Genomic DNA, 14,815 nt, shown 5'->3' with positions numbered 1-14,815 from the left:
AAGAAACCCAAGTAAGTTCCTTGTACCATTTTCTGCCGCACGTGCATGACCACTGCACGTGCAAAATATGTCCCATTAGACAATTAACAAGACGACAGAAGAATAATAGGGCTCGTGTTCCTTAATTGTACGCAGCTACAGTTAAATTGAGACTGCCTGTTGCTCCTCTCCGTTGTGCTCTGAAACGCTGTATCTAGAACCCTCATTGATTTTCCTAAGTCCAACTCTAAAGGTGCCCTCGCTGAATTAACGCCGATTTTCTCCCACTGCTGTCGGTTGCTGGATGACGAACAGTTCGTTGGTTGTTATTGGTGTCGTGGAAGGGAGGGTCTTCCCGGCCTGGTTGAACTGTAGCCGTGGTGTCCGAGAGAACGCTGGCCAACGAGCGAGCAGCGATAACACCGACGAGCGAGCGTGGGGAATGACAGACGCGCGTTAGAGTGTAGCTGTCTTCAATTGATCCCCGACAAGGTGACACAATTTCACTGTTACCGGTGGAGCTAAAACAGAGGCTACGCGTGCTGGCTTGTTTACATGCCTTCTTCAGTATAATACATATGGTCCCGCACTTATGGCGTAAACCGGTGACACCCTCGAGTCTACACGGACATCGTGTCGTCGATCTGGTCTTTCAATCGAACTGGACACCGCTTCATCTCCGATTGATAGTTTCCAAGTGATTATTGCGATTGTTCCTGCTAGTGGCGTCCAGCCCCGAGGACGAAAACGACCTTAAATATCATATTTGCCGGGGTTTCATTGACGTCACGCCCTGGTGTCACGTGGTCGTCGAACGGACCGGATTGGTGGATCGGCCGAATTTAGTGTTGACATCACAGAGACATCGCCGTTCCCATGTTAACCAATATTGGTCTGTTTCTGTAATATTTCCACTCGCCTGGGTAATACACTGTTGTGGCTTGTCTGGTTCTATAGTGACTTGCCTCGCTGACACTGGCGAGTACAGCAGGAATGTGTTGCAACAGGGCCACCACCGGCTCTCTAGTGTGCCGGCGTTCAATCTCTCTGGAACTGTACTAGACCTGGAGCTACAAGTGTGAGGCGCAATCTGACCTCTAGAGAGAGGGTCTACTTTATAGCCAGTCAGTCAAGTTCTGACTAACTCATCTAACCCATGATAAGTGTTCGCAGTGCCCATTCATGTCGACAGATTTGGAGGAACTGTACTATGATACACCGTATCTAAACCACGACTGTGTACAGAGATATTAATTCTCGGAGGGATTCATACCTAAATATCATATAAATATCACCACGTCGCTATTCCGTGCCGCAACTTGACATATTGTGGATAAACCTATGTTACGGAAAGGATTACACGGAACAGACCCAGAATGGTAGCCACCCTAACAGTGTCCGGGACTGCTGACGGCGACTAAATCCACCCCTTCGGCATCGTTTCAGGAGGAGTGAGCAAGGGGATGGGGTGCACACCCAGTATTCATGTCTCACAGACTGGGGTAGTCTACTGTCGCGAGTCGGACGACTCTAACTCACCACGCCCATCTTACAGTACCACCACCTACCACGCCGCACACGGACAGATCATACGTACGGAAGTAACGGACACAAGTGTGTCGTCCCCTTACGCCGGATCTATCTCGGGGAAACCAAATATGAAGATTACTGTAAGTTTTTAAGGCCGATAATACGGGGCACTGTCAAGGTATTTTGGTTTCCGTTTTAGCGTTTAACATGCTCCATGGAAAGTGTTATTATGAAATTGTGTCGTTTGTAGAAAGATCCGATATATTGTCATTATTACATTTTTTCACGGACGTTATGAAGGCAGCTGTCATGCCGTATGTTCATCCATGTGCTTATAGCTTAACTAACACCTGCAATAACGTATGATGTGAATAGAAATTATTAATTATGTTCTATGACAGCAATGGTTTTAACACAGACTAAATAGGAAAGAATGCCATGAAATAATCTCTAGAAAAGCAGCATTTATCATAATGTCTCACACAGCTGAAGTATTTGTGTAATCTTAACACGATACCATGGAATTAAACTGTGTGCTTACATTATGCCGAAATGTTATGGTCGTAAAGATATCTGGTTCAACAGACACCGCTAAACCCCTCGACATGTTTTCATAGCGGTATCGACACGTGCTGGTTGTTTTTTTGTAGTTAAACTTGTGCTGATAAATCTAAACATATGGCTTGCGGTTACGGAGTGGTTTAGGTGGCCTCCGTTGACACCGACCCGATATATCTCGTGTAACATAACACACGTTAACTGCCTGCTAGACGACAACATGGCCATCGCACCACGTAGAATAAACATCTTCTTGCGCTTCCATAAAGCGTTGTACACCAACTCGGATTAGACACTATGGGCTATATACGTCCATATAGTGTTATACACCAACACGGACAAGACAATAAAGACTATATACGTCCATCAAGCGTTATACTCCAAGTCGGATTAGACACTATAGGCTATATACGTCCGTATAGCGTTATACACCAACACGGACAAGACAATAAAGACTATATACGTCCATCAAGCGTTATACTCCAAATCGGATTAGACACTATGGGCTATATACGTCCATATAGCGTTATACACCAACTCGGACCACACAGTACAGGCTATATACGTCCATATAGCGTTATACACCAACTGGACTAGGCAATATAGGCTATGTACGTCCATATAGCCTTATACACCGACTCGGACTAAACATTATAGGCTACATAAAATCTGTCATACAGACCCTGAAACAAATATATCCAATACAGCCCAAGCAAGTCTATGATATTTGGTAAGTCTAGATTACTGCATTATCAGGCTGAAAATGAAGAGTATCTGGGCTCCTATTCATTATATTTTTTTAAAGATAATTTAACAACAGTTTTTTTTCTGTAAGATGTGTTCATTTCAGAGACTAGATGTAAGTCTAGCTACATACGTCCATATAGCTCTATACACCAACTGGACTATACTATATTGGCTACATACATCATATGGGAGTACATTTCAACAGTCGTATATGTTGAATGCTAGTATGGGTGATTGTTGTAATCTCTACGTTATACGGAATAGATACCACGAGTATTCTTAATATTTCATCACAAATGGCTAATGGAACTAAGTTGTCATTACATGGTCACGATCATTACTAGCCCAATGCGGAGATACTAATGACTATTCTGTGATTAACGGAAACAATGCTCTATTGTAGAACTAAGACTTATATTTTTAACACAGGGCCATGCAACTTATATTTTATACCAGCAAATAGTTGTTTGTGTAAAATGCTAGTTGCATGGCCCCGTGCTTGTTTACCTTCCCTTGACACATACATGCATGATGCAATTTTTTTGTCTAATGTTCAGTTTAGTATTTTCGTTTAGTAGTATCAATATGTCTTTTAATTACATTTTTCATTTATGTTTTAAACATCGGGGCGAACAGCTTGTGATTACGTGACCTTGAGAGAGCTATACCCCATTACCGTGAGTCCGGGTTTTTGTACGGCTACATTTCCGGCCTTCGTCTCAGGCCGCGGGGTAGTAGTCTCCTGCCGTCACGGAAAGAGCCCCTCAGTTCATTACATGTAATTACACAGCTGAAACATAATGTGTAGTCTGAAGCAGACCTCGCCAATGTGCCCCCACAGAGATTACCATGTTGTCTGTGGAACTCTTGAATGCATATATCACTGTATATACTACCAGGTCTAATACAACCCCCTCGCCACAACCAACCCTCCACTTCCCACTTGCAACTTGTATGCTCTCGGCTTTATGTTATGGATGTACTAGTGTCATGGCGTGTCGAATACACTCAACATCCACCCCTACACCCAACCTGATTCGGCCGCAGGTATGTCATGCCAGTGTGTGAACACATGCATGGTGCGTTCATTTATATGACCCCAAGGCCGTAGTTAACCTTTTTTGACGGGGGGTGGGGGGTGGGGGTGGGGAGGGAAATATTTGGGCAAGTATCACTTGTCACCAACTTGATTCAAATAACACTGTTTTCCATGCAAACTCCGGTGTATGTGTGGGGGGTGGGGTGGGTGGGGGGTGGGGGTGGGGTGGGGGGGTCAACTGCTCTCCCCTCCCCACCCCCTCCACTCATCCCTGAGCTGGCTACGGCACTGGACCCAACATCCACCATAACCTCAAATATACCCCGAGAGCAATCACTTTGACTTTTCATCAATTTTATATTCCCGAAAACAAAAATCAACTCAAACTACAGGGATGAAATTATTTGAGTGATATACGCGAAGTAAACGCCAGTCCTCGTTTATTACTTCACCAATCCACACCTGCTTACTCTTTGACCATGGCGATAATTACAGTATAGAATGTCAGACCCAAACCTCTGGGGCGAGTTTAATGACACACCTGTGGTCCTGCATGTGTCCATGAGAAGGGGTGATGTAAGTGGTAGGTGGTAACGATAGACGCTGGCCATGTTGATGAGGTGATTGTGGTTGGCGGTACATGAGGTGATTCGATGAACCAAGTGTTAATAAACTGTTTGTCGCTGCCAGCGCGACACAAAAGCTTTGCTGTGAGCCCGGTGAACAGAGGTTTTGATTAAACAGATTGATGACACGACTCGGACATCCAGTCATAGTTATGGTAAATTGTAAAGACAAACTGTTCACCACATATTGGATTCGTGTAATATGGTCTGTGGTATCCCGTCAGTAGGCTGTGTTGATGATAATGCGGACTGATTACTATTGGCATGTCGGGATGATTAAACTGACCAACGTTATTCATGTTTAAGACTACTATCCTGGTACAGGGAGGTAGAAATCGCTTACAACTAAACATTGCAAGTTATCTGACAGAAAGTTCGATACACGTTAAAAACATTTCCTCTGTGAAAAATAAATTAGTTTTATCAATTGTGAAAAGATATTGACCAAGGAGGTTATACAAATATTGACCTGGGAGGCATGAATTACCAATAAATGAAACATACTCCCGGAAAGAATCACCTTACCAGAGACCAAGTTGTGTTCCATCGTGTAAACGTCCTTGAATATCTGGCGAGTTTGGGCAACTTGGTATTTCAAAAAACACTATGTAAAGAATGTTAATACACTGTAGGGGCGGTCGGGTAGACTAGTGGTTAAAGCGTTCGCTCGTCACGCCGAAGACCCGGGTTCCAATCCCGACATGGGTACGATGTGTGAAGCCCATTTCTGGTGTCCGTGATATTGCTGGAATATTGCTAAAAGCGGCGTAAAACCAAACTCACTCACTCACTAATACACTGTATGTACAACTTGGAATAGAGACGTGTGGGAGATTCTTCATTAGTCGAGGGAGGTCAAGTACACATTTGGTTCTTATCAGAACACAGTGATCCTCGACCAGTGTGACTGGGATGTGGAATGTCATTCACACCAGACTTGCATGTCATGCTTACAGAACATATTCAGTGTTGCTCGTTCTGTACCAGGTTTGGTTTTAATAAAACATCCTTCATGGAATTCAGTTTGAGGTAATGTTGTTTCAAAGAGATTATGCATACATGATGAAAGATCACGTAACACTTGTAAACTCTGTTATAATACTGGAATGGTACGCGATCTGGTATGCGCAGATCCGAGAGACGGAGCCAAGTTTACGAACTCGGACCGAACAGGCGAAGCTCTGTATAGTGGGTGATGCTTAAATTACTGCGGGGAGATTATGTTTGCGACTTTGGCTGGGACATGAGCGACACAGTACCTTGAAAACTTGCAACACGAAGCCGTTCTTTGATCGTTGAATCCTGTAGTCCAACTCTTTGTTTCACAATGACTGCCGACCGGTACTCTTATGAATGTGCAAATGTCAAAAACTTGTCAAAAAACGAATGAGCATCAAAGATGTTTTCCGAATGAAAACAATGAGTTGCCATCTCTAACCCGTTAGGACACCACGGTAGGACAGTTTCATAGAAATAATATAAGATATATAATATTATAATAAGAATGAACGCATGCAAATGAACCGGATATTTCGAGGAAATTGATCAAGTTCCCCAAGTGTATCCTCAAGTATTGTCGTGGTATTGGGTCTGGCCTCATCGTCAACCGAGAGGTAAATATGTATCCGTCCTAGGCGTTATAGTAGGACTGAAAGTGCTACTTGAAAATCAATGTTTATTGTATTTCTTCCAGCTGATCGCGAAGAAACGCGAGCGGAATCACCTTTTATCGTAAACAATTTATTTCGACGTGGTCTCATCTAGTCAGTGTGGTTTGTCAGGCGATTACGTATATCGTGGCAAATATACGATTCCCTCTCAAAGAAGACCGATCTAGGGTACTTGGAAGACGCCTTGGGTATGTGGGTGCGGGTGTGGGTGTGGGTGTGGTTGTGGATGGGTGAGTGCATGGGGGCGGCTGGGGTTGGGGAGTAGGGTAGAATTGCTCCGTAGGCCGTGTGTTAATGGCTCTTCAATCTTATCGCAAATGCTTAGTGTCTAATCATTTGTTATCGACCATTGTTCCAACCAGCCACGGATGTGTTTTTTCCACAGAGTGGGGATATTCAAGGTTGAATATTTGTCCCAGATGTACTGTTTGCTGTGATGTTTGTTTCGTTAACTGGTGTGTAAGTAGGGATACAGTATCTCCGACACGATTTCCTCCTTCTGCGCTCTTGAAACAATACCGTTCGCTCGGACCCTCGCCCTCTCAAGCTGTTCATCTTATGGTGGCCCTGTCCTCGACGAACCCACCGAAACCTATGATTGTGGGTTCCAATGCCATATGCTACTGGTCATGATTAGTGAGCACCATACCATCGATCAAAGGTTTCACCATAGACTTTAATAACTTCGGGTTTTCCTCCCACATTAAGCCCACGTGCCGTAATTAAATTGAAATAATGTTCAAAGCGGCATCAAACACTACTCACTCGTTTCTTTAGTCTCTCCTACTCTCTAGCTGATCGCTCTTCCTCTTGCCCATAACTCTTCCAGTTTTAAATAATCTCGCAAGATCGTTTTTATCACGCGTGCATTTTGACGTCCACCCCAACACCCCCGCGAGCACCCCCACGGATACAGATATAGCATTATGTGATAATGGACTCATCCATCAATTCATTACGCCAGCAACCTTCCCGTGGACCTGTCTGTCTCGCACAAGCACTTTTTTCTGATGAATTCGTGTTCTCCGTGTAAACATCATAGTAAGTCATTTCCAAATCATGATTAAGTACACTGACGGGGAGATAGAGAAATGCCTTTCTTCTTAATACTAACTCAAACACATTTGCTTCGACTCAATTGTGAGACTATTACTCACTAGTACTGCCGGTATCGTTTGCGTTGTCCAGATTGACATGTGTGTTAAATCAATGTACATAGCAATTATGTGTGTGATGCATTCTGTACGTGTGTATAGGTAGTTTGTTTTTTATATCAGTAAATATACAAATCTATTGAAATCTGTTTGAGAAACCTGGACACAGACGTCATCAGAACATTGACCGGGTTATTCGCATTCGTCACCACTCGCCCCTTTCCGTAACCTTTCCGTAAGAAGACTCGTCCCCCTATCGATGAATGTTATGTGCGAAAATACGACAAACCAATCAGAATGCGCGTATGATTTCAAGTTCTTCGTCAAAGAATCCCTCAGAAATAATTTTTTTTTTTACATATGTCTTGCATCTAAAAATATACCCAAGACACAGTTAAATGTGTTCAGTCATACTGTATAATTCCGCATATCCCGATGTGCTTTAAATTGCATCTGAAGTATATATAATATATGGGGAAATATATGTGAACCATTACACAACGGGTAGACAACTGTTTTAGGTATGCCCGTTTGCGCTAAGACGGAACCCGGTCGCAAAAATGGCCACGAGAGGGGCACGAGTCGCTATTCGGCTTGTCCCGGAATAACACGAGTTGGTCACGAATGGGTTATTCGATATGTTAGAGATTTGTCCACGTGAGCCAGATCAATCATCCCCTCATAGGACACTTCACGTGTCGATGGCTCAGTCCTCCCGTGATATGTGCTTACCTTTTTTTTGCGGACACTGGGTGTCATTGCCGATTTTCAACGATCCATTTATCTGTTTTGACACAAAATCGAGACAGATTATTCTCTTCGTTGACGTTTGAATTTGCCGTTGCTCTACGGAAGCTGCTTTCAGGTTAAGGTGATTAACGTAAGATCATAGTGAATGAATATTGTTTTACGCCGCTTTTAGCAATAGTCCAACAATATCACGGCAGGGGACATCTGAAAATGGTCTTCACACTTTGTTCCCATTTGGGAATAGAAACCAGGCCTACGCTGACGTGCCAACGCCTTTACCACTAGCCTACCCCACTGCCCCTTAAGATCATAGTCGACGTTGGATCACAATAGGCAGTAAACTACGTTTATAACGAACACGCTTATAAGGAACTGACGGATATAACGAACTTATTTTTTAGTCCCGGCCATTTGATGTATATATGCTGTTTATATGCTTATAACGAACTACGGTTATTACGAACTAAAATCACTGGTCCCTTTGAGTTCGTTATAACCGTAGTTTACTGTACTTGTTTATGCAGCGACCCAGGGTCATAGTATATACTGTGGACCAGGGATCGCTGCATAGACAACATCGTGATTGGCGACTTCGCAACCCTCATCTAATGAAGGATACGGTCGTTGTATAAACCACATCGCAAATAGAAAGCATGGTCGCAAGGTTTGCGTGCATCGGCGTTAAAACACAGTGCCGCTCTGTGATGACGTCGCGGCTCCAAACTTGCATACAGTGTTTTAATATGCGTGTCAAGACTCTGAAAGGAAGTTTGACTCTGATCAAAATAACATTAAAATCAGGTATCTAACTCCCATTAGATACCTCAAAGTTAACAACCCTTTCACACAAAGACATGCATGTGAATACATCGATCTATCCATGACCTATTTATCGATGGTTGTAACAATGGCTTCCGATAACCCATAAGAACTGTATCGGACTCTGATATATGTTTCACTCACTGGTACACTGATGCATGATGAAGTTAGGTTCTGAACACATTTGAGGGTTGTAGGTGAGTTCTAAGCCTCACATCCAAGCTATCGCGTAATAGTGAAATCTTGTGTTGTGGATATTACCTGAAGTCATGTTTTAATAAAAAAAAATGATTCAACTTAGCAAACTAAAAAGGGGTGTGTGACCTTTGGAAAATTGAAAACGCCTCGTACAATTCAGCAGAACATACACTAACCGTGCAGTCTCGCGTGACGCATAAGGCCGGCTCGTCTTCAGCTCCAATATTCAGTCAGATTTGTTACCCTTTTTACTACCTGTGACCCCTATTCGGACTGGTCTAAGATAGCTGACCTTTTACCCATGTGTAATTACACGTTCCAAAAGAGTACTGATCTAAAGCGTTCATGTCGTGGATTGCACTGGATTCCAAATTAAAATAAGAGGTATCTAATCTGCAGTTAAACGACCGTAAATTTCATATGCCATATGCATATTTTTTATGGTTTCTTGTGTCTTTAGGAGCGTTTATACTACTGGAATATGATGTTTCAGTTACATTATTGTGAATTATTACGGCTTAGGTAAACGCGCGATACATTCTCAGTGAGGATTATTTTTTACATAAATATTGTCAGAGTTGTATCATTATTAGAATATTTACTTCAGTATCATATGAATTTTGATAATGTTGGTGTCTCGCAAGTAAAGTCTGATGTTCTTCATTCATGTATGATTAGTACAAGACATGCAATGTTGTCACTGTTTTCTACTAAAGCAAGGCGTAAAGTGACATGGAGCGCACAGTTCGCTGTTTTGAGTTATGTCTCTTTGCAAAGCAAGGATCCGTTGATCACTTGTTTGAAACCGCACATTCATTCGAATAATTGTTTGGGGTCATTCTTGGGCTCACGGCCTGCATCATGTAATGTGTTTCTCTCCGTTGAAACCAAAATATTACATATGGCAAATCAAATTAATATTTTTGGACCAAATACATTACGTTAATATGGTATTTAATTGAGATATTATTGATTGATGTTCATCTCTTTCTGTGAAGCCCAAAACTGTAAAAGACTCGAACATAATTTTGGTTCAACATGTATTTGTTATTTCCATATTCCATGTAATGATCATGGCCTACAAAGAGGGTGGAGTCCATATTGCACGTGACGATCATGGCCTACAACGAGCGTGGATTCCATTAATCACGTCATGAACACCCATGGTGGCTTGGTCCTATGACGTTTAAACATGGGAACAATGTCGTGACAATTTTTCTCACTCACTCACCTCGTTTCCACTCACTGAGAGATAATGACCCGTTCTCGATGCTTCAATAGGAACAAATTATGTATCGCACCATATACCGTATTCGACGTAATAAGAGCCTACGGCGATATTTGTTAATGAATTGGCTAGTGAACAATCCCAATTAGCACCCCTTCCGATTGATCAATGTACACAAGACTTATTTATTCGTGTATAATACGCACTCGTGTGTTATATGCACCCTTAATTATGGGCAATTTAATTCCGGAAAATATATGTCGTGTATAATACGCACAGACTTTTCTTTTGTATTATTTCAGGCTGTCAGCATAAACCATTAAATTTACGATCTTTCAACCCTGTTTTTTTTCACTGAAATTATATTCTAATAAGAGCCTCCTATACCTAATTTTGAGGGCGCCCTGGGCGCTTATTACGTCGAATACGGTACTTGACACAGGATTCTGCTTACTTCTGCATACAGTGCCGTATGATTATTGTTGCGTTCAGTGTGTAGAATGTCCAGTTAACGACGGACCACCAGGGTCTAGCTGCTGAGTATTAACCTGGAATGAATGGAAACATGATATTATCTTTTAAGGAAACTATGTGTAGTTTTTGAGTAATGTCTTTCAACATACAGGGTGTCAATGTTTAAAGAGAAGGATTTGTCAAACGTTTTGAATCTTGTTGAAGATAAGGTGAGCGCAACAAAAACATAACACCCAAACGATGCCAATGAACATGAGACACACCATGACTCAAACGCACACTCGCCACACGAAGACATACACTCGCCTCCCTTTTCTTGTCATATCTCCACCACTGAATGTAGTTCGCTTCTTGTAAAATAGGGGGCACGGGTGGCCCAGTCGTCTAAGGCGCCGCGATTCGCTGTGCAGAGTTGCGTCCCTTGGGAACGCCAGAAACCTATGGTTGTGGGTTCGAATCCCGGTTCGCCCCGATTATGTTTCTAGGTTTGTCAGCACCGTACCCGTGCTCGTGGGTTTCACCGAAGTGGTAAACGTCTGAGACCTGCATCACTTCGGGCTTTCCTCCAACATTAAGCCGACACGCCGCGATATAACTGGAATACTGTTAAAAGCGGCGTTAAATACAACTCACTCACTCTTGTAAAATAACACTCCATTGTTACCGTAACGTTTCGTGATTGTAAAGAACAAGTCTGGTCACAGTATTCGTGATGTTGTTGGTTGGTTTGTTGTTTAACGCCGCACTCAGCAATATTCCAGCGATCTGTAAATAATTGAGTCTGGACCAGACAATCCAGTGATTAATATCAGGAGCATCGATCCACGCAATTGGGATGGATGACATGCATCAACCAAGTCAGCAAGGCTGCCCACCCGATCCCGTTAGTCGCCTCTTACGACAAGCATAGTCGCCTTTTACGGCAAGCAAGGGTTGCTGAAGACCTATTCTACCCCGGATCTTCACGGGTCCTGCTGATGAGATCCACACTTAAACTATTGTGGTTACTCGATGAAACAATTTTTTATAATGCTTGTTAGTTTCCGTTGTTATTGAAACGCATATCTGAATTGAATGAATATTTGATTCTACCCCGGATCTTCACGGGTCAGTATTCGTAATGACAGTGGAACCTGTGAATTATTTAGATAAACTAAACGGAGAAAGTTGACAATCGGTAAACTTGGAGACAGAGGTGATGGTCAATTATAGCGCAACGTTGATACATTTTTGCTGTGATCAACTTTCCTTTTTCAGGAATATACAGACCTCTTGGAAAGAGCGAATTGAATTGTAAACCCCTTTAAAACTGATGTGATCTTTCAGTGCAGAATTAACTTTTGTATGTCACATCTAGTGATCTCTCAAATCTATGGATCGGTTAAGATTTGTTGAAGATATTTTTCTCGTCAACACAATTGCGTTAACCTAATAGGTACAAAGACGATTTCAGAGTGGCAATGTAATGAAAGTTGTCATTGTTGTGGCACTAAACTAATTTGAGATATTAACGTGCAGTGATTGGACAAGGGTGAATGTCGTGATTGGTTAAACATACAGAGCAGTTAACTTCAGAAAGGCCCCTCTGATGTAACGTGCAGCCATTTTTTTAGCCTGGGACTTCTTTCTGCCTTGGCGGAACTTTCTTTCATCTTCCTAATGCATGTTCAGTGGACAATGTGATTGGCTACCGCGTCCTATGTGTCACTTTGGAAGAAATCGACTTCGGGGACGGAACTATTTTCTATCTCAGATATCTTTCGTTACACGGGGAGAGCGACAGACACGGACTCTGTACCATATAGCTTCGGACAACAACTTGCAATAACTGGGGATGAACATTAATTTTTTTCCAGTTATAGAAAGATGCAGTGAGTCCACTGTTTCAGTTATATGATGGCGTGTCTTCAACGTGGTGACGCGTAGTTCAAGGTACAGCGCGGGGGTCACAGTTAAATATCGCTAGTCGCTGAGGGTCGACTCTAGAACTTCGGTCCTGCCCCACACTGAAACACAGGTAGCAGGTGTGGTGTCTCCTTAAGCAATATCTTCGTTCGAAATATGTGGTGAATGGGTACCCGATTAGATGGGGCTGTTAACCTTCTAGCGTCCGATAGACAGGGAACTGAGAATGAAAATCGAGTGCACATTGATCCATTGACCACGGGAAAAATAATGTACAGCTTTGAGCATACATTGCGTGTGGAATGATGCGCCTTACACGTGGACTAGTGGTAGTAGTAGTAGTAGTAGTAGTAGTAGAAGTAGTAGTAGTATGCCACAGAGACATAACGTGGGTCGTAGACGTGTACCACTGTGGGGAAGACCAAACCCCCCCCCCCCCCCCCCCCACACACACACACAGAGAGACGAGGAACAAGGAACCCACGACTAGCACTTCCAGGCACGGCTAAGTATGCAACCCCCAGTGTGCCTACACAGGCAGAGGACCCGTGAAGATCCGGGATAGAATAGCTGTTCAGCAACCCATGCTTGCCATACAAATGCTTGTCGTAGGAGGCAACTAACGGGATCGGGTGGTCAGGCTCGCTGACTTGGTAGATGCATGTATTTACAGACCGCCGTCATGTTGCTTGAATATTGCTGAGTGCGGCGTTAAACGACAACAAACACACAAACCACATGCAGAGTATCGGTTCAGTCCTAAATGGTTGATAGTAATTCTTAGTGAGTTGGGTTTAACAACGCTTTTAAACCGGAGCGAACCGGGATTCGAATCATAGGTTTCAGGCGTGCCCAAGGGATGCAACTCTGCACGGCACCTTAGACGACTGCCCCCCCCCCCCCCCCCCCCCCCCCACACACACACACACACACACTCACACACACTCCCCCGATGAAATAACTTTAAATCACCGTGACATGATGAGATTGATGGATTGGCGTTTCAAACCCAGGCATATCATTTTATCGGCGTTATTTTATTGAACAACTTCTTGAAACTGATGTTTCACGTCAACTTAAGTTGATTTATTTCATGATATCTAAACGGCGTGATTTATGAGTAGAGTGATTAAAATTTTGCATCTTGAGTTTCGTACCGTCTCGTTAGATTTAACATAAAACCCCACATCGCTTGCTTTATGAATCAGAAATTCGATCCTTATCGGATTTTCATTCACGCAGAGATGACGACTGCAATTGACATCTGTACACGTGACAGATTAGTAACACATTTATTTATTGCTTTCTGTTAGTTATGTAAATAGCAATGTTGATGTTTAAATCTGTTTTTTTTGTTGATATTGAAAGGCTTTCCCAGCGAAAGCCATACGATTTATTGTGCAAATCATTTTCGCTTTGAAAAGTTGATATGTATCCACTGAACTTTAAACACGAGTGGATTAAACGTCATATATTTGGGGATCGCGGCCCACTGTTCCTGGAGGAGTAAACTTTATCTTCACTTGGGTCAACGTGAAATGTTCTGGGAAGTGCAAGTCATATCTTCAGGCGATCGCAGGGTGGAGAATAAACCTAACTGTATAATCTATCCGCCTTCACATTTGCACGTGTAAGCTTTAGGAAGAACACAACTATTTATACACATACACACAATCGCCGACGGTGTCAACATTACGACGCAGGCCAGGGTCCGTCCACGGCTACGGAGACAACGACCACCAGCAGAGATACATCCTACGTCAGCCTACAGACATATATGTAGAACACCTTCATCACGTCCAGAAGCAGAGATACCTCCTACGTCAGCCTACAGACATATATGTAGACTCCCTTGACCACGTCCACAAGCAGAGATACCTCCTAAGTCAGCCTACAGACATATATGTAGAACACCTTGACCAGCGCAATTTATGCAGACCACGTAGAGCAGTGAGCGTCTCATTATATATCGAAATAAACCAAGGTTACCTTAATACTCTCTGCTTCTCAATATCGAGTTGGTAAGACCGCATGACTGACATTGTTCCGCAAATGTTAACTAAACACACTTTGCTGGGATAAAATTGGCCAATACTGGTTTATTTTGGTTGAAGGAGGCTGTGTGTAATGTGTGTAAT

General features: G+C 42.9%; 1 protein-coding gene across 2 annotated transcripts in view; it reads left to right on the top strand.

Annotated features, from left to right (window-relative positions):
* The window catches only part of LOC124150117 (high affinity cAMP-specific and IBMX-insensitive 3',5'-cyclic phosphodiesterase 8B-like), a 263,092-nt gene that overhangs the window by 132,122 nt on the left and 116,155 nt on the right, over positions 1-14,815 (top strand). Inside the window, exon 1 of one of the 2 annotated variants that reach the window (XM_048392388.1) lies at positions 333-1,649. The exons of the other annotated variant lie outside the window; for it this stretch is intronic. Coding sequence (XP_048248345.1) covers positions 1,443-1,649 — 207 coding nt within the window. The 5' untranslated portion in view covers positions 333-1,442. Of the gene's footprint in view, positions 1-332; positions 1,650-14,815 lie in introns of those variants that run through there. 2 annotated transcript variants of the gene reach the window in all.

The sequence above is a fragment of the Haliotis rufescens genome, unplaced genomic scaffold (assembly GCF_023055435.1).
Source record: "Haliotis rufescens isolate VD_foot unplaced genomic scaffold, xgHalRufe1.0.p SCAF_1, whole genome shotgun sequence".
NCBI lineage: Eukaryota > Metazoa > Mollusca > Gastropoda > Lepetellida > Haliotidae > Haliotis > Haliotis rufescens.
The sequence above is the reverse complement of the archived record's forward strand: the minus strand, read 5'-3'. Positions and strand labels throughout refer to the sequence as shown.